Source organism: Prinia subflava, chromosome 11 (genome assembly GCF_021018805.1).
Source record: "Prinia subflava isolate CZ2003 ecotype Zambia chromosome 11, Cam_Psub_1.2, whole genome shotgun sequence".
NCBI lineage: Eukaryota > Metazoa > Chordata > Aves > Passeriformes > Cisticolidae > Prinia > Prinia subflava.
Genome location: NC_086257.1, coordinates 7,078,576 through 7,105,463, shown reverse-complemented (window position 1 = coordinate 7,105,463; position 26,888 = coordinate 7,078,576). Strand labels below are relative to the sequence as shown.

Genomic DNA, 26,888 nt, shown 5'->3' with positions numbered 1-26,888 from the left:
TCGGCTCTGTGTTTAAAATAGCTCCCAGGGATGAGAAGAAGCGCTTCAAAAACACGCTGTGGGTTTTCTGTTGGCTTTCTTAAACTAACTGGAAACTTTCTGCTTTCTTTCAGGAGCCTTTTTTACTCTGAAAACATTGCTGCTAAAAAACTCCAAAGGGGAGGAGTAAATCCAGTCAGCTTGTCAGGCCACTGGCTCAGTGTAACGGTGCTTTCATGAGGTGACGTCGGGCCAAAGTCAACTTCTCTTTCTCCTTTGTAAACCTGCAGCCAAGCAATGGGCCAGAAAATCTCAGGGAGCATAAAGTCTGTGGATGTGAGGGAGCCCCCTTATAGACCCGTGAAACGAGAGCTGAGAGGCCCGGATTTCTGCAAGCCTGCACGCCTGGACATGCTGTTGGACATGCCCCCCGCCAAGCTGGAGGTGCAGTACAAACACGCCTGGAATAACGAAGATCGCTCGTTAAATATATTTGTAAAGGAGGATGACAAACTGACTTTCCACAGGCACCCGGTGGCCCAAAGCACAGATTGCATCCGGGGCAAGGTGGGCTACACGCGGGGCCTGCACGTGTGGCAGATCCACTGGCCCACGAGGCAGCGGGGGACTCACGCCGTGGTGGGCGTCTCCACGGCCGACGCGCCGCTGCACTCGGTGGGCTACACATCCTTGGTTGGTAGCAATAGTGAATCCTGGGGCTGGGATCTGGGGCGCAACAAACTCTACCACAACTGTAAAAACCAGCCTGGGGTCACGTACCCCGTGTTTTTGGAACCAGATGAGTCTTTTGTACTCCCGGACTCCTTACTGGTGGTTTTGGACATGGATGAAGGGACGCTTAGCTTCATGGTCGACGGACAGTATCTTGGAGTGGCCTTCAGGGGACTGAAAGGGAAAAAACTTTACCCCATAGTCAGTGCAGTTTGGGGGCACTGTGAAATTACAATGAGATACATCAATGGACTTGACCGTAAGTGTTACTGCATTTCTTTATTACCCTCTCGGTTTTTCTCATGTAGGGTTTTTTCTTTCTGCTCTTGCTGTGGACAGTGTGCTGACGGGAGCAGATGGTTCATCTGTGAGGAGACTGCACCCCATAGTTACTGGCACAATGAATATATCCCTGTGTCTTGTGATGATGGTATGGATTGTATCGAAATACCTTCCTTTTTGACAGGCAGGGTGGCAAGAATGCTGCATCCAAAGAAACCGAACAGGCTGAGAAAAAGATATTGAGAAACTTCCTGGGTATATTTAACAGTAAAACTTTTGTTTACTGGAGGATATGTTTTAAATCTGTGGTTTCCAAATAGGATTTGTGGATCCTGTAAAAATTTCCTGTAGTAGTGGAAACTCTTACATGGTGTGCATAAACATACTTGAACACTGGCCAGACAACTCTCTTTCTGTAGTTGTCGTCTGAGGACCCTTAGAAGCAGCTGTGGATCCCCAAGAATCTGGAAACTCAAGTCAAATACTGCTTTCAGCAGTTTCTCTGAAAGAGAACTCTGTTCTGTAGTTCATTTCAGGAGGTACTCTCTCAGGGTATTGTCCAGAAACTCAGGTTTTTAGGTAAGCATGAGCTTTTTCAGATCTGACTGGGTAATATCTAATGAAATTGTTGCATAACAAGAAGCGTGCTGCTGCTGTGACCTCCAGGCAGTGGCCCAGCAGAAGGTGAGCTGCAGCAGTGGGTCCTGCCCAGTTCTCCATGCCCAGGAACGTGTGGGCTCTGCCAGCTCTGCCCAGTTCACAGACAGGAGCATGTACTGGCTCATAACTCCCTGAACTGAGCCAGTTTGCAGGAAGAGCAACCAGGCTACTGGCACACAAAAACAGCAGCCAAAATTTTCTGTTTCAATGATCTTTAGTCTATTTATTCCCTCATGGTAGGTAAATTCAGAGATTATACTTTGAACAATACTTCTGTGTTCTTTGGGGATGTCAATAGAGATGTTAAAAGCAGGGGATCTGTTGCATGGCACTGCTCAGTAACTGCTGACAGAGCCCAGGGACCCTCACTGGTGAGGGCCAGATCCTGTTAGAAGGGCTTCTATTTGCTGAATGGACAAGGTAGCAAGTGGAACTTGGGTCTTCTTTAAAATTGTATTATCTGAGGTGTAGTGGGAGCTACAAATATACATATATAGAAAAAATATAGATGACTGGGCAACATCTTCATCTTACTTTGGGCTCTTTGAATGGAACATGGTCTTTTAAGAGGCAGTAAGAGCAAGTGTTGAACACCTGCCTTTCAGTTAGTAATTTCTAAGAGTTTACTATTCTTTTTCATTAGGATGGAGCGGTCTAATTTTTTTTTCTGTCAAAAATTAATTCTCTGCTCATTAACCTTATATCTGACATAGCAAGTAGAAACAAAATTAAATAATTGGACCGTGCTTAAGGTTACCTTTTCCAAACATCTGTATGATGTTTGATCTGATGTTCCCCCAAGCCCTGGGGGAAAGACTCTCTGTCCACAGAAGCCCTGCAGGTTTTACAGTAAATGCTAAAAAGCAGCCTCCCAAGTGCTTTCATACAGGGGAATATCCAAGGATCTTAAATATTTTGCAATTACTCAGTCACTGCAGAATGATGTGCTGACAGTCTTTTTCTTGGATTGTGGGGGAAAGAGACTTTGCAAACCGAGTATTTGTTTGTGAAAGCAGTTTTTACAATACTGTGAATATCTTCCAAATGAAGCAAAGTGCAGCTCAGATTAGTCCATCATGTCCACACGAGGAATTGTTCTGCATTCCTTTTGTAACTTTCACAGGGTTGCTCAAAGGAGCTCTAGAAAGATGAAAACACAGGAGGAGGATGTGAATGAGTTTGGTAGAAATTACAAAATAAAGGGACTAAGTGGAGAAGGATAGCTGTGGTCTGTGAGATGGAAGAGAGAAAAATTCCCATCTGGTTTCTCGTGGGATAATTTTGCTGGAAGAGGCAGGATAGCTTCCTAAAGTATCCCTGAGAAAGTCAAAGTCTCTATTTTTTTAAACACATGAACTTGTGGATAAAAGAACTTGTGAACTAAACTTTTATGTAGGCCTGAGTGTTAATCAGATCATGTGAAGAGGAAGTTTAAAGCCACTTTGCCGTGGGGCAGTTTGACATCCTGGAATCACATCATTTGTTATCACATATTCACTGATCCATTACTGTCCTGCAACAAAAACAGCATTCAAGAAACCAAATGAGCTTATTTGGCTGATGCTCCAAAGCAAACACTGTCTCTAAAGGTGTTTTTATCCAGCCAGCCCTTGTGCAACATTGAAAGTTTGGCTGTGGCAGTCTTCATGTTTGCTCTTACTGCACTTTTGATTGCAGGCTTTTATAATTGCTTGTTCTTGAGAAAATCAGAGCAGGTATTGAAGAACAGCTGTGTTCACAAATTTAAATTCATTTGAATATATATGTACATGGGGTGTTGTTACTCTGATTCCTCTCTAACCTTACCAATTAGACCTTTTTTATTCCCCTAATCTTTTTCCCCCTCCTATTCCCTGGAAGTATCTGCTGCTCCTGAGTGCAGCTTTTAGTAGGTCTGGCCATAGTAACTTAGCTGGGTTTGAAGCTGCTGTCAAGCAGTGCCTCGTAACTTGCTATTCAGTGATGGATTGTTGCTGCTCAGAATGCAAACCACAGCTTGTGATGGTTGTTTGTGTGGTGTCCTACAGAGCAAGTGGAGACCTCCACGGCAGGGATTTCCAGTGTTTTCAGTTCTTGCTGCTTAAATTGAAGACCTCTGAATACTTTAAAGGCCTGTGTCTTTCAGTTGCTTGGCAAACAGTGAAAGGCTTGCAGGAATGGAAGAGTGAAAGGCTCAGATGATGGGCTTTCGTGCAGCTGCAATGAACTTAAACACACGTCACAGATGATGCAGACTTCCAAGTGTGTTAATTACTGCAGGGATGGCAGATTCACAGGAGGATAAGGCTGCAGGTCAAAGATCAGGGACCTGTGTGCCCTCTGGACTCTGGATATTGCTCCTAGAATAATGCTGTAATTAAAATCAGTTGAACTTCTTCCAGCTGCATCTGATACCCACAGTATTCTGCTTCAGAAACTACTTTGAGCATCACATGATGATGATCTGTGACTTTTCACAAGACTTTTTTTGAGAGAGACTTGGAGTTGCAAATGTTTTCAGGGTTTGGGAGGAAAGGCAGAGGGACAGGACGGAGAGTGCTCAATAAGTACATTGAGTTCTTCCCAGCACAAACTCCTTTGATCAAATGCTATCAGTACTTACCACACTGGTGTTTGCCCAGTTCCTAAGCTGGACAGAAGACAGAATTTTACATCAGCCTTCTGACTTACTGCCTATTGCAATAATTAGAAACCTCAAATAACATAAAAGCAGTAAATGTTACTTTTCAGATCAGGGTATGTGCTTGTTTACAGAAAGCTGGTCTATTTATATCTGGTGTCTGATGAGGAGTTCTGGAGGTTATTTATAGATTGGAACAGCGAAATAGCAAAATACTTCTGTGTAAATGTACATTGCAGATCATGACTGAGCCATTAGTGTTTAAACAAAGCATTGGGAGGACAATCAATATAACAGTGCTGTGATGGAAAACTTGGTCATTAAGAAGGTAAACTGAACTCATTGCATTTCTTGCACTAAACCTCCCAGAGTTCTTACTCAATTCTGAAATTAATTGTTGAGCTCAGGAAGCTGGAAACATTTGTCTCAGGAGAGAAGATTTTACTTACGAGTATAATTTATGAAAAAGATTTGTCTGTACCTATTTGTATTTTATTGTTCTTGCAGGATCTGGCCCTCACCAGTGAGGGTCCCTGGGCTCTGTCAGCAGTTACTGAGCAGTGCCATGCAACAGATCCCCTGCTTTTAACATCTCTATTGGCATCCCCAAAGAATACAGAAGTATTGTTCAAAGTATATTCTCTGAATTTACCTACCATGAGGGAATAAGTAGACTAAAGATCATTGAAACAGAAATTTTGGCTGCTGTTTTTGTGTGCCAGTAGCCTGGTTGCTCTGCCTGCAAGTTGGCTCAGTTCAGGGAGTTATGAGCCAGTACATGCTCCTGTGTGGAGGCCCAGGAACAGTAAATCATGTTCCTGGATCCTGGGTTGCCTGGGGAAAGGGTGATGATCCCTGTGGCTCCTGCCTCTCTTGGCTGCTGGGGCACTTGCAGCCCACCAGGGCTGTTCTGTATCGGGGTGAAGGGAGGGGGGTCAGTGCCCATCCTCCCTGCTGCCTGATCCAGCTGCAGAAGTTCTGGAGTGTGGGGTCTGTTCACAACTTCTGCTCTCAGCTGTGCAAAGATCACAGTGTAACCCCTGAAACTCTTTCAGACCTGAGGCTGTGTGTGTTTAGCATTTTGAATTAAGGGTGATGCTTCTAAGCTAAAAGACCAATTTTGGAGCTATGCACAACTTCTTTCCTCTTTCCTACTATTCTCAGTTTATTTTAATTCACATTGGTCTGTGTCTACGTACCTCAATTGCTAGTTATAAACATATACTCTTCCCCTTGGAGGCCTTTTTGCCATAAAGAAATCTAAGTCAAAATTACAACATTATTAACTGCCAGGAGAAATCCATAATCTCTCATCAGACTCTGGGTTTTTCCCCCTAATGGGTTTCAATTAAATTTTTTTATGTATTTGAGTTTTTGTTTATCTAGACTTGTTTTGTGCTATTTATAAAATACATGACTCTGGAGGCTGCAATGGAAATAACATACTCTGAAAATCCAGTATTGCTAAACCTTAGAAAGGATTTTCCCTACAGCCATGCAGTCAGAGGATGAAGCAGCAGCAATTAAGCAGCCAGTGCTGTGAAGAAACAATCTTTAACTTTTGAGATAATTTAACAGGAAACAGCATTTTCAGTGCCTGCTTCAGGAATCAGATAGCTTTTGTTAGGGGGTTTTTGTCTTCTAAATGCATTGCCCTTCCCTGGATTAAGTGGACTTTTTTGTCCTTTAATCCTAATTTGTTGACACTTTCAAATTCTCACCCTTTTCCCAGCAGGTTGAAACCACTGTATTGTCATTAGAATATGCCACTCTGCTAAGTGTCTTTTCACCCCAGCCACCCCTGCCCCTTCTTGGTGGTCTCTGCATTACATCTCTCTCCCACATACTTTTCATTTATTCAGTCCCTTGTTCTTTCCTTTCCCAGCTGAATTTCTCTTCTTTTCTGTTACCACACAAAGCAATAATAAATTCTTAACTACTTATTTGGTTTTTTTCTTGTCCCCAACTTCAGGTAGTGCATTTTTGTTACTGATAACTGTAGAAGATAAGGTGCAGTGTTGCTCTTCCAGAGAAGGACATTTCAGATTTAAATGTGTGACTTTAGCTGTAATGATGAAGGGTTTGTTTTACATAACTTTTTCACTGACCTCCAGTGACAGAGCCTCCTCTGACAGTCTAAGGTGCAGATCAGCTTTACAGATAGCAAGTTTTATTTTTTATTTGGGATTTTTTTGTGAGTTTGGTCTCTTTTTTCCTTACAGTCTTGTCTAATTTGTTTATTAGCAAGGAATCCAGTTACCACTGGCCTAGCACATAAGAAGGTGCTGGGGTACTTTCTTAGAAGCTCAGTAGTTCCCAAGACCAAGAACAACTTCAGTAGTCCAGAGCTGGGGTGTGGAGTCTTTGCAGCCTGACACACCTCATGTTTTCCCTTCCCTCTCTGGTTCATAGAGGTGCCATGGCAACTGCCAAATCCACAGTTTCAAGGAAAAAATGCTTGATAATGTGTTCTGATCATGTTTCCACTGATTTCCCATGTATCCTGTTTTTAAGAAATAAGAACCTTGAAGAGCAGTGACTACAAGTCTGTTCTCAAGACTGAAGTGAACAAGTTACACTGTGAATATTGTACTTACCACACTAGAATAGCAACTTGATAGCTTTGCTTAATTCTTTTATGAATTTGCTCAAGCTATGATGATGGAATTGCTCAGCAATGTAAATTAATTCTCACAGGTTTGTATTAGAAGTGGAAATTTATAAAGGACTATTATTTTTGGATTTGTTCTATCTATATTGCTTTTAGGAATTGTAGACTGCAAATCCACGTTTCAGGGCAAACAGGGGTGCTTCTGCCATTGAGTGAAATATTTCTTTTGTTGCCAAAAATGCATTTGCTTTTTTAATTTTGACTGTTTTCATACATGTTTCCTAATAAGTTGTATTTCTCCTTAAGATGCTCCTTTGTTTATTTCTCTAGCCATGGAAGTTTCTACCCTTCTGTAATTACAAGTTCTTTTCACAGATGGCCTCTTTCTCCTAAATCCAATGTAGCTTCTCTACTAGAGAAGCAGTTAAACAACCTGATTTCTAGTTTGAGCTCAGAGAAAATTCCACTCTGCAAAAGAGTATGTTGTGGTGACTGCCAATTCCTACACCAGTCTTCATATTATGGCAAAATTCATATTTTTATGGTAACTTGACAGGCAGTGGGCCTGGAAAGGAGCATGTCCAGAGATGCAGCTGTGTTCTGCAGGTGGTTCTGCTGGAAGTAGTGCTGGTGCTCCCTGTGTCCAGGAGAATAAAGCTGCCAATGCAGTAACTCTGTGTGAAAATAATGCTGAGGCTGTGAAGTCAAGTACTTGGAAGCTGGCAAACAGCAGAAGGGGATTTGGGTTTTTTTGCTGCTGTAATTCTGAGCTGTGCAGCCTTATCCCACTTTCTGGAGATAGTGTTTCACACTGCTAAAAGGTGGTAGGTTCAGCTGCAAGTCATCTTTTGTATTCACTTGTTCCTTGACTCTTTTCTCTGCAGTCCTGTGTGTCCATGAGTTGGTGCATTCTTTAGTTTTCCCCAGACAGCCAGTGTGGAAACCCCCAGAGCATGACAGTCCCTGTGTTCTCAGGTTCAGGGTTGTGTTGCCCTTTGAAGATAAGAGCAGAAAAGCCCTGCTAGCAGGACAGCACCGGATCAAAGCTCCCCCTCATCTGCTTTGATTTGGCAATATACCTTCAGTCTTTCACTTTAAACTGTTGTGGATTGGCACTGATGATCAAATCTGTCTTCTGGTCTGTTACCAAACCTGATTTTTGCTGAAAACCCTCCAATACTACAAGTGTGAGATGGGGCATTTCAGTCTTCAGTGCTGGAACTCATTCTGAGGGCTGAGGCAGAGGAGATTCTAGAAGTTATTGACAGAATGGAACTTCATGCACAAGTACTGAGAGGCTGTTTTCAGCTGATTAAATGTTAGTTGGCGGTGAAATACAGAAGATAAAATGATGACACTACAGAGAGAACTTCTGTTGGTAATTTCCAGTGGAACCTCAGATCAGTTAGTCAAACCTATATCTGTATTTTCCATGGTGATGCTTGAGACAACACAAATTTCATTTTCATACATGTGTCAAAATTGTATCATGAATAGCAATATAAGAGTATATCCCTGCCTTCTGTGAACATTTCTTTCTGAAAGTAATGAGCTTCCAGACATGGGATGTCTTTGGGCTGGATTGGCTTCCCCTTTCCCTTCCCCTCCCTAACCCCAGTTTGTTTGGGTTTTTTTTAAGAGACTGTTCATATTAGCTCTGTGTCTTCCAATTTCTTATCATTGGTTGGCCAAAAAAAAAAGCATTTTTCCAGAGAAGGGATTTTTATGAAACCAAAATGTATTATGAGCATATTAGGTAACATTCAAAAAGGATAACTTTTGTTTGAGAGTTCTATTTCTCACATCAGACACTTGAATTTTTACAGCATGCTGTCCCCCCATTGGAAATGGGAATTCCATTTTTGCATGTGTTGGTTCAGACATGACATTTAAAGTCATGGTACTTCTGCTTTTTAGTAAAAAGTAACTAGAAAAGTTAATAATATTCCTGTGTGTGCCACATCTCTGCATGTCTATTTGCTGTGTAACTGAATGGACCACAAAGCTTTGAGACAGCATCTTGAAGCTAAAAAATCTGCTTCCTCCTCCCTCTGGTTTCAGCAAGCTTGACAGCTACAGTTTATCTGAGCAAGACAAAGTGATTAATTTCTTTTAGATCCTGGTGCATTCCTTTATTTCTTGTAGTGTTTACCTTTCGTATTTTTCCATTCTCTTAAGCATAGGGCTGGTAATTGCTCTCAAAAATACATTCCTCCGTCCATCAAAACAAAACAGAATGTGGGGTTATACTAATGCCCTGTTCACATGTTCAAAACTGAAATGCTTTTGAAAACACCTAATTTTCAAGTGAGTTGTATCATATAAAATATAATATTTTGAAGAGGCTTTAAAAAAGATCTTTAGGAATGAAAAGTAATTTTTAAAGGCCTAGGAATTTGGTTTGTTTAGAACCTGGTTCTCAAACAAGCAGGCAGTGTGGGCTTTGTGTACTGTCAATGACTGCTTCTCTTCCAGATTTGCTTTTTGAGCTTTTCTATTCTTTGCAGTATTAACTGCCACCTTGATGAATTAGCTCATGCCCTTAGAATTTTGTAATATTTTGACACTGGTGATGTCAAAGGCTCCCACTTCTCATGAAACAAGTGATGTGGGGTGAGTGACTTGGGTAAGGTTGGCGTGGAATGTGTGCTTTGGCTCCAGGAGAAATACCAGTTAATTTCTTGGTTCATACTGAGTTTCACTGCTCTGAAAGGCCTCCTCATCACGTGTGTGGACTCACTCTGTCTTTGTTGTTTTAATTACAGCAGTTGCTTTAATGTGCTGTGTTGTAGCCATGACTCCAGCCCTGCTGCATGCATGCTTGCCATATGTGTAAACAATTTGCTGATTTTAGTGGTATGACCTGCTGGCCTCTGCCTGTATAAACAAATGAAGGCCAAAGTTCAGAGAGATCAGAGGGGAAACTTTAAACATCCTGCAAAATCTGCAGTCCATTAAGTGTACGTTAGTATTTGGTTACAGCCAATCCTTTTGTACTTCTGAGTAATTTGTTCATGGCATGTTTGGGAAAGGAGGGATGGCTTCACCTGGGGCTTGGGCTTACTCTGAGAAATTCAGTGATATTTTCTTGGCTTGGGAAGAGAATGCTCCAGGTGCTTCACTTTTCATTTAGATTGAGATTTGAAAGTTAAAGTTGTGAGGACGTTGGCCAAAGGGCTGTAGTGTGCGAAGAATGAATGATGTGAGAGACTTAACACACACAGGGGACAGAATGAAATGTGTGGCAAAGAAGGGGGGAAAGCAAGAAGTAAAGCAAGAAGTTTACTAGCTAGATCTAGAAAGATACACTTGAAAGAGCAAATGTGAAGAAGGCACTAGTGCTTAGAAGGAAGAGAGAAGGCAGACAAGTCTGGAAAGAGGGTTAAGAAAAACCAATGCTGAGATTTTGACAGGAAATTAGCCTTGATGTAGTAAGCCAAGTAGCACATGGAAAAGAAAGGCCAGGACTATGAAGCTCCTGAATGGCCAAACATCCCTCCTGTCCTTTCTTTACTTTCATCAGCAGTTTTTCTGGTGGGAGCTCTGATTCCAGCCCCCAGCTGTGTGGTATTAAGCACAGCCATGCTGAGCTTTCCTGGCCACTGCTTGTAACTGCTTGTTTTTGTAAAGCAGGCTAAGAGCCTGTAAAAGTCAAAGAAACTGGCAGATGTTCCCTGTGTTTTTAGTGTGAACTTTGCAGGAATCATTGTGATGCTATTGGCATCTCCCAGGATTTTTTGTCATTCATGACTTTACGACTGGAATTTTCAATTTGAGTAGAAATGAGTGAACTGTTAATATTTCTGGATCCAAGAGGCTAAATTAACCCTGCATATTTTTGAGTGACATATTCTTAATTTCTGGTGGACTTTGATAAGTTTTTAAATTTTTTTAAAATCAGTTTTCTGAACTTAATGTAAACTTAAATCTGTTACTTCTAAGTAATAGATCTTGTGTCCTGTAAAATAATTTGCTAAACTTCCAGGTATAGCTGATCATCAGGAAGATGTTCAAGGTATTTTCTAATTCCATTTCAAGAATAAAGCAGAATCTAAATAATCTGTGATGCAAATGTTTTCAGAATCCTGCCTGTAACTTGATGTACTTGAAATACTGGAGTTCCAGCCTTTCAGCATCATCCCCAGCAGCATTTCTGATATGAAGCTCTGGTAACATTTCTGAAATGCAGCTCTGTTAACTGGGCAGCATCTGTATGCAAGCAGCAGCTTTCTGAGAAAGCAATTTTTTACCTAAATCACTTATGCAGAGGAAGTTCCAGACTTCCTCTAGCCCATTTTTTCCAAACACCTTTAATACATAATGCATGCATAGGCTGGAATCTTAAAATGTTCATGAAAATAAGTTTTTCTTTAAAACAGAACAGGGCAGGAGCAAACCGGGATGGTTTGGGCTTGGTACCAAAGGGGGGGTGATGCTTCCAGCAGCTTCCCTGGGCACAGAGCAGCAGTTCTGCTCTTCTGCTTGTTCCCCACGTGCTGCTGTGGCTCTCGGTGTCTCAGCTCCTGGCTGGGGCATGAGAGGTGCTGCCCCCATGAGCAATTAGTGGTGACAGCTCTGCAGAGAAGGAGCTGCAGGAGGGATTGGCCAGGAATTGAGTACTTCCAGAAAAAGGAGTTTGGAGAGGGGTGTGTGGCAGTGTTTTCTGCTGTCATTAGAGGTTCTCTGTTAGAGGGGGAAGCAGACCCTCCTTCCGTGCTGCTCTTGGAGCAAGAGGAGCCATCACACTCCTGTGGTGGATGGGTTTGTCAGCAGCCCACAGAAGAGTCCTGGTCAACAAATCCCACAGCTCCAAGGAACTTCTCATCAATTTTGTCAGCTGGAACCACCATCTGCTTGCTGTTCCTCAGATTACTGGGCTGATAGAAACTTCCTTAAAATGGCAACACCAAGAAACATTTTGCATATAAAATGTGAACATAAAATCCAAGGGTCACTTTTACCATGGTGCACTAAACCAGTTACTCCCCATCGGGAATTACTGCAATTTTAACAGAAATTCACCCTAAAGTTACTTGTTTGCTTTACAAGACAACTAATTGTTGCAGTAGGCTTCTTATGTGAAATAGGAAGAACATTTTCTTCCCTAGGTAGAAAATAACTAAATATTTTATGGAATTATTTGTGTTCCCATTGCTGACAATTCCTTGCAATAACAAATGGCATTGTTTGCTATTTTCCACTATTGAATATTTAGCTACCCCTATAAGCAGGATAAGCTGTAGACCCAAAACCCTATCAATTTTAGCATCTTCTCATTTTGTTCTCAGTACACAATTGCCTTTGCAGTGGTGATTTTTTAAAAAGAGATTAGGCTTTTAGACTAGAGCTTTTGGCTGACTCTGCAGTATCAGTTTATGAAGTAATGCATTAAAGATGTTTGGTAGGTGCTGCTCTTGGAGCAGGTGAAAATGAAAACCCAGTGTTCTCTCTGCTTGGGAAGTTGCTCAGTACTAAGAAAAGGAGAAAACTACATTTATATAATCAATATAAGAACACACACTAAGTGTAAAAAAACTTTGTTTTTCAGGCTTTTAGGATTAAGATTTTGAGCCCAAAAGGCAGATGGTAAATCCATTTCCCAATGCTAATCTGACAGTAATGTTCTGATCCTCTGTGGAGCTCAGTAATGCTGTGTGCTTCTCTGAAATCCACTGACTGCTGGGAAATGATATCTCCTTGTGCAAGAAAGTCTTCTCTGCTTAGGCTGGAGATGGAGGAGTGTCTCCTCTTAGTGAGCAGGTGGGCAATACTGTGTCTCTAGTTTCTCTGCAGGAAGTATGATAAAATGTTTTTTCAGGAGCTGGGGAAGAAGAGTGCTTTGGTGTCCTTCTCTTGAATGTACAGCTGTAAGCTGTCTTTTACTCATCCTCTCCTTTCTTTAATCTGCAAATGATACTGTCTCTATTCGCACAGATTTGAAAAATGAGCTCTGTTCAGCTGATTCTGCCAGTTGTTTTGCAAAACCAGTATTTTAAAATAGTCTTTTGAGATAAAATGTGAGAAATGACCTTTGAAGAAATTGGCATAAACCAAGTGAGTTATACAAATGCAGTTGTGCAAAGCTGTCTAGGTGTGTCTTGAACACAACCAGATTTTACTTGATCCCCTGAATAAACTCTAAAATTTTTGTGGTTTTAAAAAAGAGCTAATTTTTTGACTGTCAAGAAGTCACTAGTTTTGTTTAATGTGGAAAATCATGCTAAAGCTGATTCAATTGTAGAGCACTCCTTTAGCCTTGCAGAATGAGAAGCAGCCAGAGGAGGATTTTCAGGTGGTAGATGGGGGAGGTACTGACTAAAGGCCCTTCTGGATCTTCTTGCTGCCAATGCTTAGAAAGACATTTTACTTCTGTTTCTCTATCCAAGCTAGTGGCAGTCACAGGAGTTTTTAGGGGCTCTCTGGCTTCATTTGACAGCTTTTACTCGGTTCTACCTAGACTGCAGTAAATAGGTAAGCAAAGGGAGCCTTTTCACAGAAGGGCTGATGTTCTGTATTACACAACACAACACATCCAAAGAATGAAGTGTTCTGGATTAAGCATGATTATATCTGTAATTTTTCAGATCTTTATCTGGATTTTTTTAGGTAATAACTTCCACGTTTGACCACATTAAAATTTTACAAGTGAGCTTCTGCAGACAGAGCCAAACTATCCATGTCCCAAATGGGCCATCCAAGATGAATGATACATATATTTCAGAGATATATAGATAGAGACGTGTATGTGTGTGCACGTATATAACTCTTATCCATTTTAGGACCTTTCTTCAAATTCTCACAGAACACATTCAGCTATTTTTGGAAAAGTGAAACCAAATCCTTTATTAAACACGTAATTGTGCAGTGCAGACAGCAGTCTCCGAAGATGTTACTGCTCTTTTTGCCAGGTAATTGTAGCAGGGAATTCAGAGCCCCCTGGGACACTCCTGCCAGCAGTCTCCAGTCGTTTCCCGCCTCAAAGGGAAAACAACGAGCAGTAAATGATTTCTGGTTTTAATTAGGCTGACAACGATTCGTGCCCTGAAGTATGTTTGAGGAGACAATCATTAAGTGCAGTGTCCCTGGAGGCATTTCCTGCCGGGTACTGGGATTTGCTGGTGTTCACATCTCTTCTGGCTTGGTTTTGTGTGACTGCAGCCTTATCTGGCCTTCTGTGTTCAGGCTACAGCAATTCCCACATCTCTCCTGTTGACACCTCAGACCTACTTGGGCAGTGCTCTTTTATTTATCTTAGATGTTCCAGTCGAGAAAACACGTATATTTTCAATTATCTAGTCAACACTATGTACAATAGAGTCCATTACAGAGGGCACAGCATCCAGTTTGTGCTTCCCATTGATCCAGGCTGGAGATCTAGTGTACAGATAAAGATTAAGTTAGGAACCTAACAAGAATTTGGGCTTTTGATATTAGAAACTGTAACAAAGGATAGGGTGATTAGGCAGGTGAATATATATCATGATTATTTCCTGGAAGGGAGTATAATGCTTTTTAGTTGTCTGAAGGGAGGAATGTGTGGGAGTGAGAGCACTCCAATAGGTTTTGAAATTTCAGATACTTCAGAGAACCTGATGAAAGAATCTCTTCTGAAAAACTTGTATGTTGGTGAAGTTGAGCAGTTCTTTTGGGAACGTTTTTTAAAAACAGGCAAGAAAAGATGGAAGCAAATGGTCAAGTTCTAAGTTGGGAGGAGAATATTAGTATTAGAGTCTGCTCAGTATGGTAACAGTGAACTGGAAAATAAAGTGAATTTAGACACAATCTTTCAAGGCAGTTAAATCTAAATAGGACTCTGAGCAGAGTCTTGTAATTAACTCAGCCGTAAAAAAGTAGTTTAAAAGAAGTTTGGTGATGTTATGTGCCCAGTAATGTTACAGAATGGGGAGAGGGGAGCAAATCCACTTCTGTGTGATGTGTGAGAAGTTCTGTGCAGGATGAGCTGTTGCCACCTGGAAGGAGATCCTGGAGACATTGTGTGTCATATGATGAAGATGTCACTAATGAGTGACCCACAGGGTGAGTGTGATGATGTGGATTGGGGCAGAGCAGGGAACTGATGATGGTATTGTGGCCAGCTTGTGTCTTGATTGCTGTGTGCTCTTGTTATCCATACCTGCCCTCTCCTACCCCTTCTCCCCAGATGTTAAAACATGTAAATAAATACTAAACTAAATAATACTAAAAATTAATAGGCTGAATAGGAAGAAAAGTATGGCTTCTGCACAAGGAAAGAATAAATGAACCTGGATCTGACCAATAGTCCACCTCCATCTGTATCCAGTCCTCAACATCAACAATTACTAGCTGGCCAAGGGGCGGTGTGGAAACTGGGTAAGCTTAGAGACAGAGTGAGCCCTTTATTTCCCTGATTCCTCTGAAGCTTTATTTCATCTGGGTGATCCCTTAGCCTCAAATCATCTGGATTTCATACTTCACCAGATGGATATGTGTTTAGTAACCCTTAATAGTTGCTTTCCTAAACGCTCTGGTCTTCTTCTGTGGAGCTATGTAAGCTTTTTGCATCCAGAGCACGTTATGGCAGCTTACATATGTGTTATGTGACAAAACACCTCTCCTGATTTGTTTTGGCTTAATTCCTCAGCCTGAAAAAGAAATAACTGCAGAGAATATTAAAAAAATGTCTGTGCATTCATAAATGGCACAAAAAACGTTGACTGTGGAAGGTCCTATGTCAAAATCTGATGACGGAGGTGTTTCAGTGAAATACCAGGTGCCTTTTTTAAAGAAAAACTAAAATTATACCCTGAAAAAATTAGTCCTATAAATTATTAGAGTGAGATTGTGAAAATCAAAAGTATAAATAGGCTTGAAAAGGAATGAAATATATTCTTAAAGAATCTACTGATATTTGTTGGATATGCAGTCCAGTTACATCCTTCAGCACAGGAAATGTAATAAAGTGAAAAACAAAAGAGCACCAGGCAAGCTCATAAAATTATCTGCTCATAAAAAAAAAGTTGAAATTTTATATGGTGCTTCCTCATATGTTAAAATAAGTACAGGATTTAGCCATGTTTTTTGAAACACCAAAAGGTAACAGAAGTGAATCTGTGATATGCACATTCTGTGGTCTCTGACAGGAGAGACAGGATAATGTGATATTTAGTAAAATGTCAAGTATTTCTGAAGAGCTCTAAAGCTGCTACAGGAGTTGCAGAGGGGATTACAGGTTTCTCTGGTCATGTAAGGTGAATTTAATTTCCATTTCTACCTCTAGGAATAAGGTGAAAATAAAATATGGAAATACTACTGCTAGAATTATTTTATATTTGTCACATGTGTTTTCCATTACCAAGTAAATGCTTAAAATAGTTCCAGGAGTCTGAAAACAAGTTTTTGTCAGACACAGTTTATAAAATAGTTTCAACCACTTAAAATGGAAACAGCTTAAAATGGATTATTACAGGTAAGGCTAAAAACTGCCCTCAGTAAAGATTAGACCATGGCAGAATTCCTGCTGTTGCTTGGTAGTGAAGTTAATTCTTTTTTCTTGAGCTGAATATGGCAATCTGTTCATATTTAGGTAACTTTTAGACCTAAAAGGAGCTGTGTATGTTGCTTGCAGGTATCCTTATGGCTGCTCAGCAGCTCTTCATTCAGAACTGGCCATCACAAACCCACTGTAAATGTAAAACCTCCCCTGGTGAAGAATGGACACAGGTCCCTTGCCTTCTCTCTCACTGCAGAAGGCAGATGCAGCCTAACCTGTGAAGAGGGAAAATGTTCTGTTTAGAATGAAATGCCTTATTAAGCCTGAGCTAAAAATCAGCTGCTAATTCCATCCCAGCACCAGTGCTTCAGCAGAGCAAGGGAAGGGAATGCTGCTTCCTGACTGATTTTAGGCTGACTTCATTACACACCACTTTATAAGAGTTATGTTGGCACTGATCAACTAACTGGTACAGTATCTGAAATAGGAGTTGTATTCAAAAATACGGAAAAACAGCTATTGCTAAAATTGCTGCTATGTATCCTTGAAATGGCTCGCTCACATTTTCTCTGACTTGGGGCAGACTTTCTCTGACTTTCTGCTCTGCTTACACTGTGTGTATGTGGATTGATTCCTTTTAAAGATGATGTATTTATATCCAAAATGTTTGGTGGCTGACACCAGTCTGCCCTGCCTTGTTTCTGCATGCAGTTGGAGACCAATGTTCCATGCTGCATCCTTGAAGCATCATTTAGCATGGGACAAAAGCTGCCTTTTCCTCATGTCCTTGCAATGCTGTCAGTCCAAGCCTTGGTGTGAGCTGGCTTTTAGTGAGCTGGTTGTGGAACATAATTGCTGCTGAATCTGAGGGCAAGCAGTGAAGCATCAGGACACCCTTCTGGCAGTCAGTGAGGGTAGTGTGACTCTTTGTTGGAAGTCCTCACCTCCACCAAAGCAGTGCTAAAAATACATCACTGAAATAGTGTCCCAGTGGAGGTGTCTATTAGCCACACTTTGTTATCTAAAAAAGATGGATTATAAAAAAAAAGGCAACCAACAACATTAATTTTTAACTTCTCTCTTTTTTAACCTGAGAAATTTTTAGGAAAAGATATTGAGTTTTCAGGAAAATTAGTTACGGATACCTTGGATCCCTGAACCAGCTGGGAGCAGTTCATTTGCAGATTGATTTATCTGCCAGCAGCCTTAATCTATTTGACATCCATTGATCCAGTCTATTAAAGAAGGTCACTGTCTTGTTATTGCCTGAATTTGGAGCTTAAGATTCCAAACTGCCCAACTTTGGCAAGGTCTTTCATGAGGTAACAAAGTCTTCTCCCAGCTCAGAATGACACCACCAACCCCTGCCTTGTTTCTTCCAGGTTGTATCCTTCAGTAGCACCAGATGTTTCACAAGCTTATGTTTTCAGCAAACCTCCTGGGCCTGTTTATTGTCAGACTGTTGCACTGCAGTGTCAGGGAGGTCAGCAGTTGACCTATTAAAAAAAAAAGTAGTTGATTTCAGAGGAAAATAAAATGCCTGAGGTGACATGTGAAAGCAGTGTGCATTTTTGATGTTTAATTCTGCATGAGAGAGTGAGTCAATGAGGGGATGTTTTGTTGTTGGCACCTAGTGATAAGGTCGTGAAATTAAAAAAAAAAAATCAAACTGTGAGATTTAATTAATTTAGCAGGAGAAATTGCAGCAGCTTCTACACGACAGTTTGAAACCATGCCATTTGGGGTTTTAAAATTTGTTTGGTTGCTTTAAATTCAGTGCTGTTTCAATTCACTTTCCCTGAGGAGGTTGTGTGTTCCTGAGGTCAGCCCTCAGCTGGGGTTGTGCTGCTGCAGCCTGAGCACTGGGCCAGCCTGTGTTAGATAAGAAGTGGAGCAGCTCCTCTGGCCTCCTGGCCACCTTCCCTTCCTGCTGAGGTTTGCAGGGTGTCACACTGGCCACTGTGGCAAGGCAAATCCACCTTGGTACTGGTCCACCCTTCTGGCTTCTTCATTCTTTGCTTAAGCCCATAATTTCAGCATTAAGATCTCTTTCAGAGTTGAGTGTGTGTCCTTCTAAAGGAGTTCCTTGAGCTCTGTATCTTTTCTACTTTATTTTTTTGTGTGTGTGTCTCTAAAATGCTCTTTTTTCCCAGGTGTTGTTTATTCTGCCCTGTGACTTCACAGTGTGGTCTGTGCCATTCTCCTCTACACTCCCTGCTGCTGTTTTATTGAGTGGAAATGACCTCTTCAGAGACAATAATGTAACAGTGCTGTGATGATGTCAGGGCTTTGAAACACTTCATGTTCTTTCTTGATGTTCAGGTCCTAATAAAGTGCCAAAAATACCCAGGAAGGGAACTGATAATTGTGCACATTGCACAAAGGCCTTGACTGTGAAAAACATTGCTTTCCTTTTAATGTTGATATTTTGGGTTTATTGTCTGGGTGCAATTGAAAAAATCACCATCTACCCCCCTTTTTAAAAAAATCCCTTCCCCCCCTCACCCCCTCCCCAGCACAGTACTTGGGATCACTTTTGATGTTCTGTTCACAGTTTGATTTTTCATCCTTTGCATTGAAATTGCTTTCTCTTGGGAAAGTGAAAATACTGGAAGTAAGCAAACTTGGACTGCAGTCTCAAGATAAGAGGGGACTTTGAGGGTCAGTGTTGTCCAATGACATTTAATACTTGACTAGATTGCTCCCAGAGCATAGGAGCTAAGTTTAGATACTGGGGCTGTGTTGAACATACTGAGTTTAGCTTCAAGGGGGAAGAAAAGTGTATGAAATCACACAGGATAACTCTGTGTCATTTATAAGGCTTATGTTCTCAAGTATCTGAGAGAGTAACATATAATTTTAATGAAACTGTAATAAATCCTGGACTGAGAAGAAAGGAAGGTAACTTTGTTACAAGTAGTTACTACCTGTAATAAATAGTATGGTCACTTTAGGCCTATAGGGTGATTTTGAAGATAGATTTATTAAATATGTTTGCATTAAGGAAATTATTTGAGATTCCTATTGGGATTGACTCCCATTTAAATAAACATCAGCATACTTAAAAAATAAGAAACATGAAAAATGGACAGAAGAGGCTTTTGTATAAGAAACAGTTTTATCAGATACATTTTCTTGTTACCCTCTATTTTTGAAGCTTTTTTTTTTTGCTGCATTAGCTCTCTGTGCAAATTTTTATTTGCTGTTGAATTCTATTGCAAAGCCCTTTTGACTGGAGTACTACTGTATAGAAACACAGACTCTTATTATTAAGACACGTCCTGCTTGACATTGCTTTATTACAAAGGGACTTTTTGTGGAGAAAATGGTTGTCTGTCTTGCTTTAGGTAGCTGAGATTGCTGCAGCGTTAACGTGGCTGTGTGCTCCTAGAACGTTCATAAGGCAAGGAAAAAAGCTTGGCACTTCTTGAGCTAAAGAGCTTGTGTTGGGATGAGGCCAAGCTAAACACCTCCACATTTATGATTTGCATCTCTCCTCAGCTCTTGGGGTTCCCTGGCATTTCTGCCATTCTCAGGGGCTGCCTGCAGGCCTGTGGATCCCATAGAACAAATATACGGAGAGCATCTGGGGAGAAATAAAATTCCAGTTCTTTGAGCTTTTTAAGAAAAAACTTCACTACATCTGCCTTGACAAACAGACAGTTTCCATGAGAGGAAGTGTTGAGAAATGTGCGGGTGAATCCACGCATTTTTCCATTGCTGTTTAAATGTGTACTTCAATGTCAGATTTTTAAATATGTGCAAACCAACCAGCAAACCATAAATACTTATTAAAACTTACAGAAACTGTTGAAAAGTGTTTTCTTTTGAAATCGCACTCAGGCCTTGTTTGTTTCTTTGGGTTTTGATTTAAAATGTTCAGAAAAGTTTGTTTTTCAGAAAACTGTACATCAAGTCCTATATATTATATAAGATTTTTCTCTCCTTCTCCATACACCTACATATTTTTATAGGTATAAATAATAACCATGTGGTTCTTGAGCTTGAATAATCCCCTTCTGTCTTAGTCCATCAGAGGCGAGGTTGCCCTCTGTACTCAGCTGTCAGCTGCCTTGCTCTGCTCCCTGCATGGTTCAGTGCTCCTCGCTGAATGCTCCTCCAGCCAGAACCCACACCATGCTCTAGGAGTTGGTATTCAAGGAAAAAATGATGAGAAAGAGCCCTTTGAAGTTTGTGTGTGCAGGGCCCAGCAGGATCTGCTGGTTAGAAGGAAAATATGAACTAAAAGTTGTATGTTTTAATAGTTAGGGTAATTTATTATCCTTTGGTAGGCATTATCGGGATATGCAGTAAATTGCCCAGTTGTGTGGCTTTTTTAATTTAAGTTCAGCTACCTTGATGCAGCTGCTGATTCTGCTTACTGGGTCAGATCAGGGAGCTGCAGGGTGATTTTGTGGCTGTTGCTGTGCAAGGTTAAAGCTGGGTGATTTTGGATGTCCTGGATGAAGAGGAGCTGCTGAGATTCGGTCACAGGAGAGGCAAATTCTGCCTTGGCTTTGTTCTGCCACAGCCAGGGCAGCTCCACTCCTGATTTTTCCATGGGCACACAACTGAGCACGTCTGGAAATGTCCCCCCGTTGCCACTGGAGTTGTTTGCAGCTATGGCAGCGAAGGTGACTCTCCTGTTGCTGCTCAGAACACGTTTCTGAGGCACATAACGTGGCCATTGTGTTCTCCATTCAGAAATGGAAAACCAGCCCGGGCTGGGCACCTGCTCAGTTCCTGGGCACAGCGAGGCAGCCTCTCCTCTCCTCTCCCTCTGTATCAGATCTGGAAGCTGGAGGTTTTCAGGTACACATGCTGTGAAGTAACCCTTAGTACTGGGTCATTGCCATGGCCAGCTGGATAAAGCACAAAGCCTGGGACAGATTTTTGGTGTGCAAAGCTGTGATGCCCTTGGGTAATGCCTGGCTGGCAGCTGCTTCCATGGATCCCTGGGCAGGATGAGGGGCTGGTTTGAGAGATCTGTGCCATGGGGTTCTTGCCTCTTCATCATTAAATATCATGTACTTACTAACATTTCTTTCAGACAGCAGCTAATGGAGTTAGGGATATTTTATATCATCTCTACATCAATAATGCAATATGGGCCACATCAAGAATTGATTTTTTTGGTGTGTATTTGGGGAAGGAAGCAGAAAGAGAATTTAACTCTTGACAGTGAGAGATTTCTTTCTGTAACTTCAGTTTGATGTAGATTCTTGTTGTGACCTTGGAGTCACATCTAGAAGCAACGAGGCTCATTAGTAGAATTCCGTAATTACTTTGGTTGACCCCCTCAATTACAGCCATGCAATAAAATCAATACCCCTGGAGCAAAGCAAGTTGTACTGCAGACAGGTTAGTGTGTAGGATCATTCAGGGTGTACTGCTGTGCTGCATAGGATGTAATATTATCAATATTTTATTGTGTTTGCGAACTGGGTTTTGGTTGGTTGAGTTTGTTTGGTTTTGTTGGGGTTTTTTTTTTTCCTCTGGTTTTTTTTTTTCTTCTGTGGGAAGAATTGTTAATTCTTCCATGTGCTATTTCCAGGCCTGTTCTCCTTCAGTCAGAGAAAATCAGCACTTCTGTTTGCTCGTGCCAGGTTTGCTGTGTCCTTTCAGAGGATCAGTGGCATCCTCTAAGCTGCCTCCAAAAAGGAGCAATAATTTGAGCTTGCCTGTGCCTTTGCAGATGGTGAGGGAATGCCATGACTTAGCAGAAATAATCCAAGGCAGGGGCATATCCAAAAGGAGATGGCAATTCCATGGGGCCGTAGAGAACATTATTGGCCACTTCTAGATAAGCAAGGAATGGACTTTCATAAGCTGCAGGTTCGCTTGACAAAATCTCCCCTGAAGGCTGACAGGAAGCTTTTAATTCAGCATGGAACATTGCAGAAGTCTGGAGTTTGTATGCATGAGCTGACATACACCTGCTTGAGTTTGTTTACCCTGCATATTAAGTATTGAAAAATCAATATTTATGTGCTTATTTCTACAATTTGATTTTTTTGTTGTTTGTTTTGCACATTGTAAATATATATTCAAACATTTGTAGCAAACATGTATTTGGAACAAGATGTGCAAGAACTGGTATTTTTAGCATACAATTGTTTGTTTGTTTTTGAAAGCGAAAAAATATTTCAGTTGAAGCTTTTGCTTATCTCTGTGGTACTGAAAACTTTCTGTCTGAGATGCAGAATTTCTGTGTAGTAAATACTTCAAAAGTCTTAGGGCCATTACTGTTAACTTACAGTTCTAATGGAGATTATTTATATGTTGATGGAAGGGTACAATTTCCAGATTAATGTCTTGCTTTTTTCTTTGTTTTATAGGGTGACAAAGATAAGTGGGATTTCTCTTTCATGGTGTTTTCTAGTGGTTTTGAGTAATTCCTTGAATTTGCAAATGGAGTGCTGAAATATGAGGACAGGCATTTTGGTTCTGAAAATCCCCCCACATATATCTTTCATTTCAAGAGAAAACTTTCTGGTAGCTCGTGTCTTGACAGAGAAGCTCCAAAGGTCCATTTTGATTTCAGACAAGTGCTTCAACTTGCAGCTGAAGAGACATGTGATTAATATGAACATGTTGGATGCCTGTTGCATAGCACAGAATATTGTCTTTTATGAAATATTAAAGATTCTAACTCCATGCTGTGCTACAAAGAGCTCCAGGGTTTCCTGGTATTTCTCCAGAAGTTCATACAGGAACTGGTTTTGTGCTAGGCCACTCAATGTTTCTGGGCACTGGTGTAGTACAGAAGTCGAACTTCAGTGTCTCCAGGTTCAGTTTAACAAAGGCATTTTGGCTTTTCCCATTATCCAAAGTGCTAAAGCCATGGCCGTGTACTGAGTGCCATTCCCAGCTCACAGCATTGTCTCTATTTGCCAAATTCTTCCAGTGTATGCTTTGGTGAAGTCAGGAGGAACATCAATAAGATTTTTACACTGGACTGCAGGAGGGCAGACTTGGGCCTGTTTAGGAGACTTAATCAGAGAGTTCCTTGAGAAGAAGCCCTTAAAAACAAAGGAGTTCAGGAAAGATGGGCATGCTTCAAAATGGAGATCTTGAGGGCACAGGAACAGACTGGCCCTGTGTGCCAAAAGACGAGTCAGCAAGGCAAACATCCAGCCTGGATGGGCAAAGAGGTTTCGGAGGAACTTGGGATTAAAAAGAGAATGTACCATCTTTGAAAGGAGTGTCAGGTCTGTCAGGGACTATTTAAGGGGGTTGCTAGGGCATGTAGGAAAAAAAATTAGAGGCCAAAGCTGTTAGAACTTAATTTGGCAGCTTTTGTAAAGGATAATAAAAATGTTTTTACAGATATAATAATGGCACAAGGAAGGGTAAGACCAACCTTTGTTCCTTATTGGAGGAGGGAGGGAACTTGGTAACTGCAGATGAGGAGAAGGTGGAAGTCCTTAACACCCTCTTTGCCTCAGTCTTTAGTGGGAAGATGCTTTGTCTTCAAGACAATTGTTCTCCTGGGTTGGTAGATGACAGGGAGCAGAATGGTCCCCCTGTTATCCAGGAGGAGGCAGTCACAGAAGTGTTGAGCTGCTTGAATATCCATAAATCTCTGGGCCCAGATGGGATCCACCCCAGGGTGATGAGGGAGCTGGCAGATGAGCTTGCCAAGCCTCTCTCCATCGTTTACCAACATCCTGGCTCACTGGTGAGGTTCCAGAGGACTGGAAGCTGGCCAAAGTGACATCCATTCACAAAAAGGGTGGGAAGGAGGATCCTGGTAATTATAGGCCAGTCAGCCTGACCTCAGTACTTGGTAAGATAATGGAGCAGTTTATATTGAGTGTCATCATGCAGCACTTACAGAATGGCCAGGGTATGAGCCCCAGCTAGCGTGGGTTTAGGAGGGGCAGGTCCTGTTTGACCAACCTGCTCTCCTTTAATGACCAGGTGACCCACCTGGTGGATGCAGGAAAGGCTGTGGGTGTTCTCTGTTTGGACTTCAGCAAGGCCTTGGACACTGTCTCCCTCAGCACACTCCTGGAAAAGCTGGCAGCTCACAGCTTGGACAGGAGCACTCTGTGCTGGGCTAGGAACTGCCTGCATGGCCAGGCCCAGAGAGTGGTGCTGAAGGTTCTGCATCCAGCTGGGGGCCAGGCACCAGTGGTGTCCCTCAGGGGTCTGTGCTGGGGCCAGTTCTGTTCAATATTTTTATTGATGACACGGATGAGGGGATTGAGTCTTTCATTAGTAAATCTGCAGATGACACTGAGCTGGGAGCGTGTGTCAATCTGTTGGAAGGGAGGAGGGCTCTGCAGGGAGACCTGGAACAGTTGGATGGATGGGCAGAGTCCAGTGGTATGAAGTTTAATGAGTCCAAGTGCCCAGTCCTGCATTTTGGCCACAGTAACCCCCTGCAGTGCTACAGGCTGGGGATGGTGTGGCTGGACAGTGCCCAGGCAGAAAGGGACCTGGAGGTGCTGGTGACAGCAGCTGGACATGAGCCAGCAGTGTGCCCTGGTGGGCAGGGAGGCCAAGGGCACCTGGCCTGGATCAGGAATGGTGTGGCCAGAAGGAGCAGGGGGGTCATTCTTTATTCTCCTGTCCTGGGCACTGGTGAGGCCACACCTCGAGTGCTGTGTCCAGCTGTGTCCCCTCAGTTTAGGAAGGACATTGAGTGCTGTGTCCAGCTGTGTCCCCTCAGTTTAGGAAGGACATTGAGTGCTGTGTCCAGCTGTGTCCCTCAGTTTAGGAAGGACATTGAGTGCTGTGTCCAGCTGTGTCCCTCAGTTTAGGAAGGACATTGAGTGCTGTGTCCAGCTGTGTCCCTCAGTTTAGGAAGGACATTGAGACGCTTGAGTGTATCCAGAGGGTGCAGTGAGGCTGGTGAGGGGCTTGGAACAGAAACCCTGTGAGGAAGGGCTGAGGGAGGTGGGGTTGTTTAGCCTGGAGAAAAGGAGACTCAGGGCTGACCTTATCACTCTCCACAACTTCTGAAAGGTGATTGTATCAGGTGGAGTCGGTCTCTTTCTCCAGGCAGCAACCGACAGAATGAGAGGACACAGTCTTAAGTTGTGCCAACATAGGTTGAATATTAGGAGAAAGTTTTTTACAGAAAGAGTGATAAAGTACTGGAATCATCTGCCCAGGGGAGGTGATAGAGTCACCATTCCTGGATGTGTTTAAAGAAGGATTGGATGTGGCACTTGGTGCCATGGTTTAGTTGAGGTGTTGGAGCATGGGTTGGACTCGATGTTCTTGAAAGTCTCTTCCAACCCAGTGATTCTTGTAAATTCATTGAAATTCAACAACATGTAGGCACATGCTTGACTGTCCTTGAGGACCTCCTGGTGCCTGGTCAAAATCTGTAGAAAGAGCCCAACCCACTGTGGCAGGAGCTGGTGCTGAGCACATCCTGCTGAGCCAGCTGATCCATCATTACCAGTGGAGCTTAGGGATCCTGCCTCTCCTCTTGTACACCCTGCATTAAGGTAATAGGCTGTGATTACAGACTGACTTAGCCAGTGTAAAAAAACCAAACAAACCACAGGCTCTTTCTAGCCTTTTATCAAGTATTCTTTTGCTGATGCTGTCAGAATTGAGAGCAGGCAGGCTGTGAATACACTTAACCCTCTTTTAAATTTGTCTGTGGCGATGCAGACTCACATCCTTGCCCGTTGACACTTGGAGCAGACATGCTCCTTGCCTGCAGCCTTGCTGAGTTGACTGTTCTGTCACCAGTCTGTGCTAGCAGCCCATCATCTGGTCATATTTTAATTCTGCTGGCAAATCTGCCCCATCGAGATCATTGATGGAAAACATCGGGGTTTTGTTTCTTCTGATGCTTCATCTTCCTGTGATGTATTACATTTATGATAATTGATTTTTAATTTATTGCATGCTGTTTAATGTACACGGCAAGGAGACATGCACTCAGCACTGGGATATCAGACTTTGCAAGCACACAGGTTCTGGAACTCTGCAGTAAGTGCTTTTTTATAGGTGGGTTTACAAGTACCAAAATATTAAAAATTATATATATACTAGGATTATTTTTGTCATTGCATACACAAGTAAAAACATATCCTAATGTGTTTTAAACACAGAGCAAGATCTTTGCAATTCACCTCTCCCTGCTTCCCAAGGGCTGTCATTCTGTCTCTGTCTTCCTTTGTGTGATTTCAGCTGAAAGGGGAAGAAGGATGAATCATCCATCAGCTTATTGTAAGACAGTGTAGACAGCTGTAAATATATCCTGTCTGGAGATTGGATTTCAGTAATCAGCACAAAATAACCATTGACATCACACAGGGTAACTCTGAGCTCGTCTCGCTCAAAGAAAGGGGGTGGGGAAAGGAATTAATGGTGCCAAAATAGCAAAGGGCAGTGTTCTTGTGTACATCGTGTGTGTCCCTGTGGTGTTTGTGGCCTCCACAAACTGCATGGGAACAATTATCTTGCACATTGTCGCCGTGGCCTAGTACCTTAATATGGCTTTCTTTTAAAAAATACTACTAATAAAAATCTGGACATGAAGACACAGCAGTTTCTGTGCCTAG

General features: G+C 42.0%; 1 protein-coding gene across 2 annotated transcripts in view; it reads left to right on the top strand.

Moving 5' to 3' along the window:
* Positions 1–26,888, top strand: part of SPSB4 (splA/ryanodine receptor domain and SOCS box containing 4) — an 83,992-nt gene that overhangs the window by 22,405 nt on the left and 34,699 nt on the right. For both annotated transcript variants that reach the window (XM_063408405.1, XM_063408406.1), the window contains exon 2: positions 114–970. In XM_063408405.1, the coding sequence (XP_063264475.1) occupies positions 277–970 (694 nt within the window). In that variant the 5' untranslated portion in view covers positions 114–276. The remainder of the gene's footprint in view (positions 1–113; positions 971–26,888) is intronic.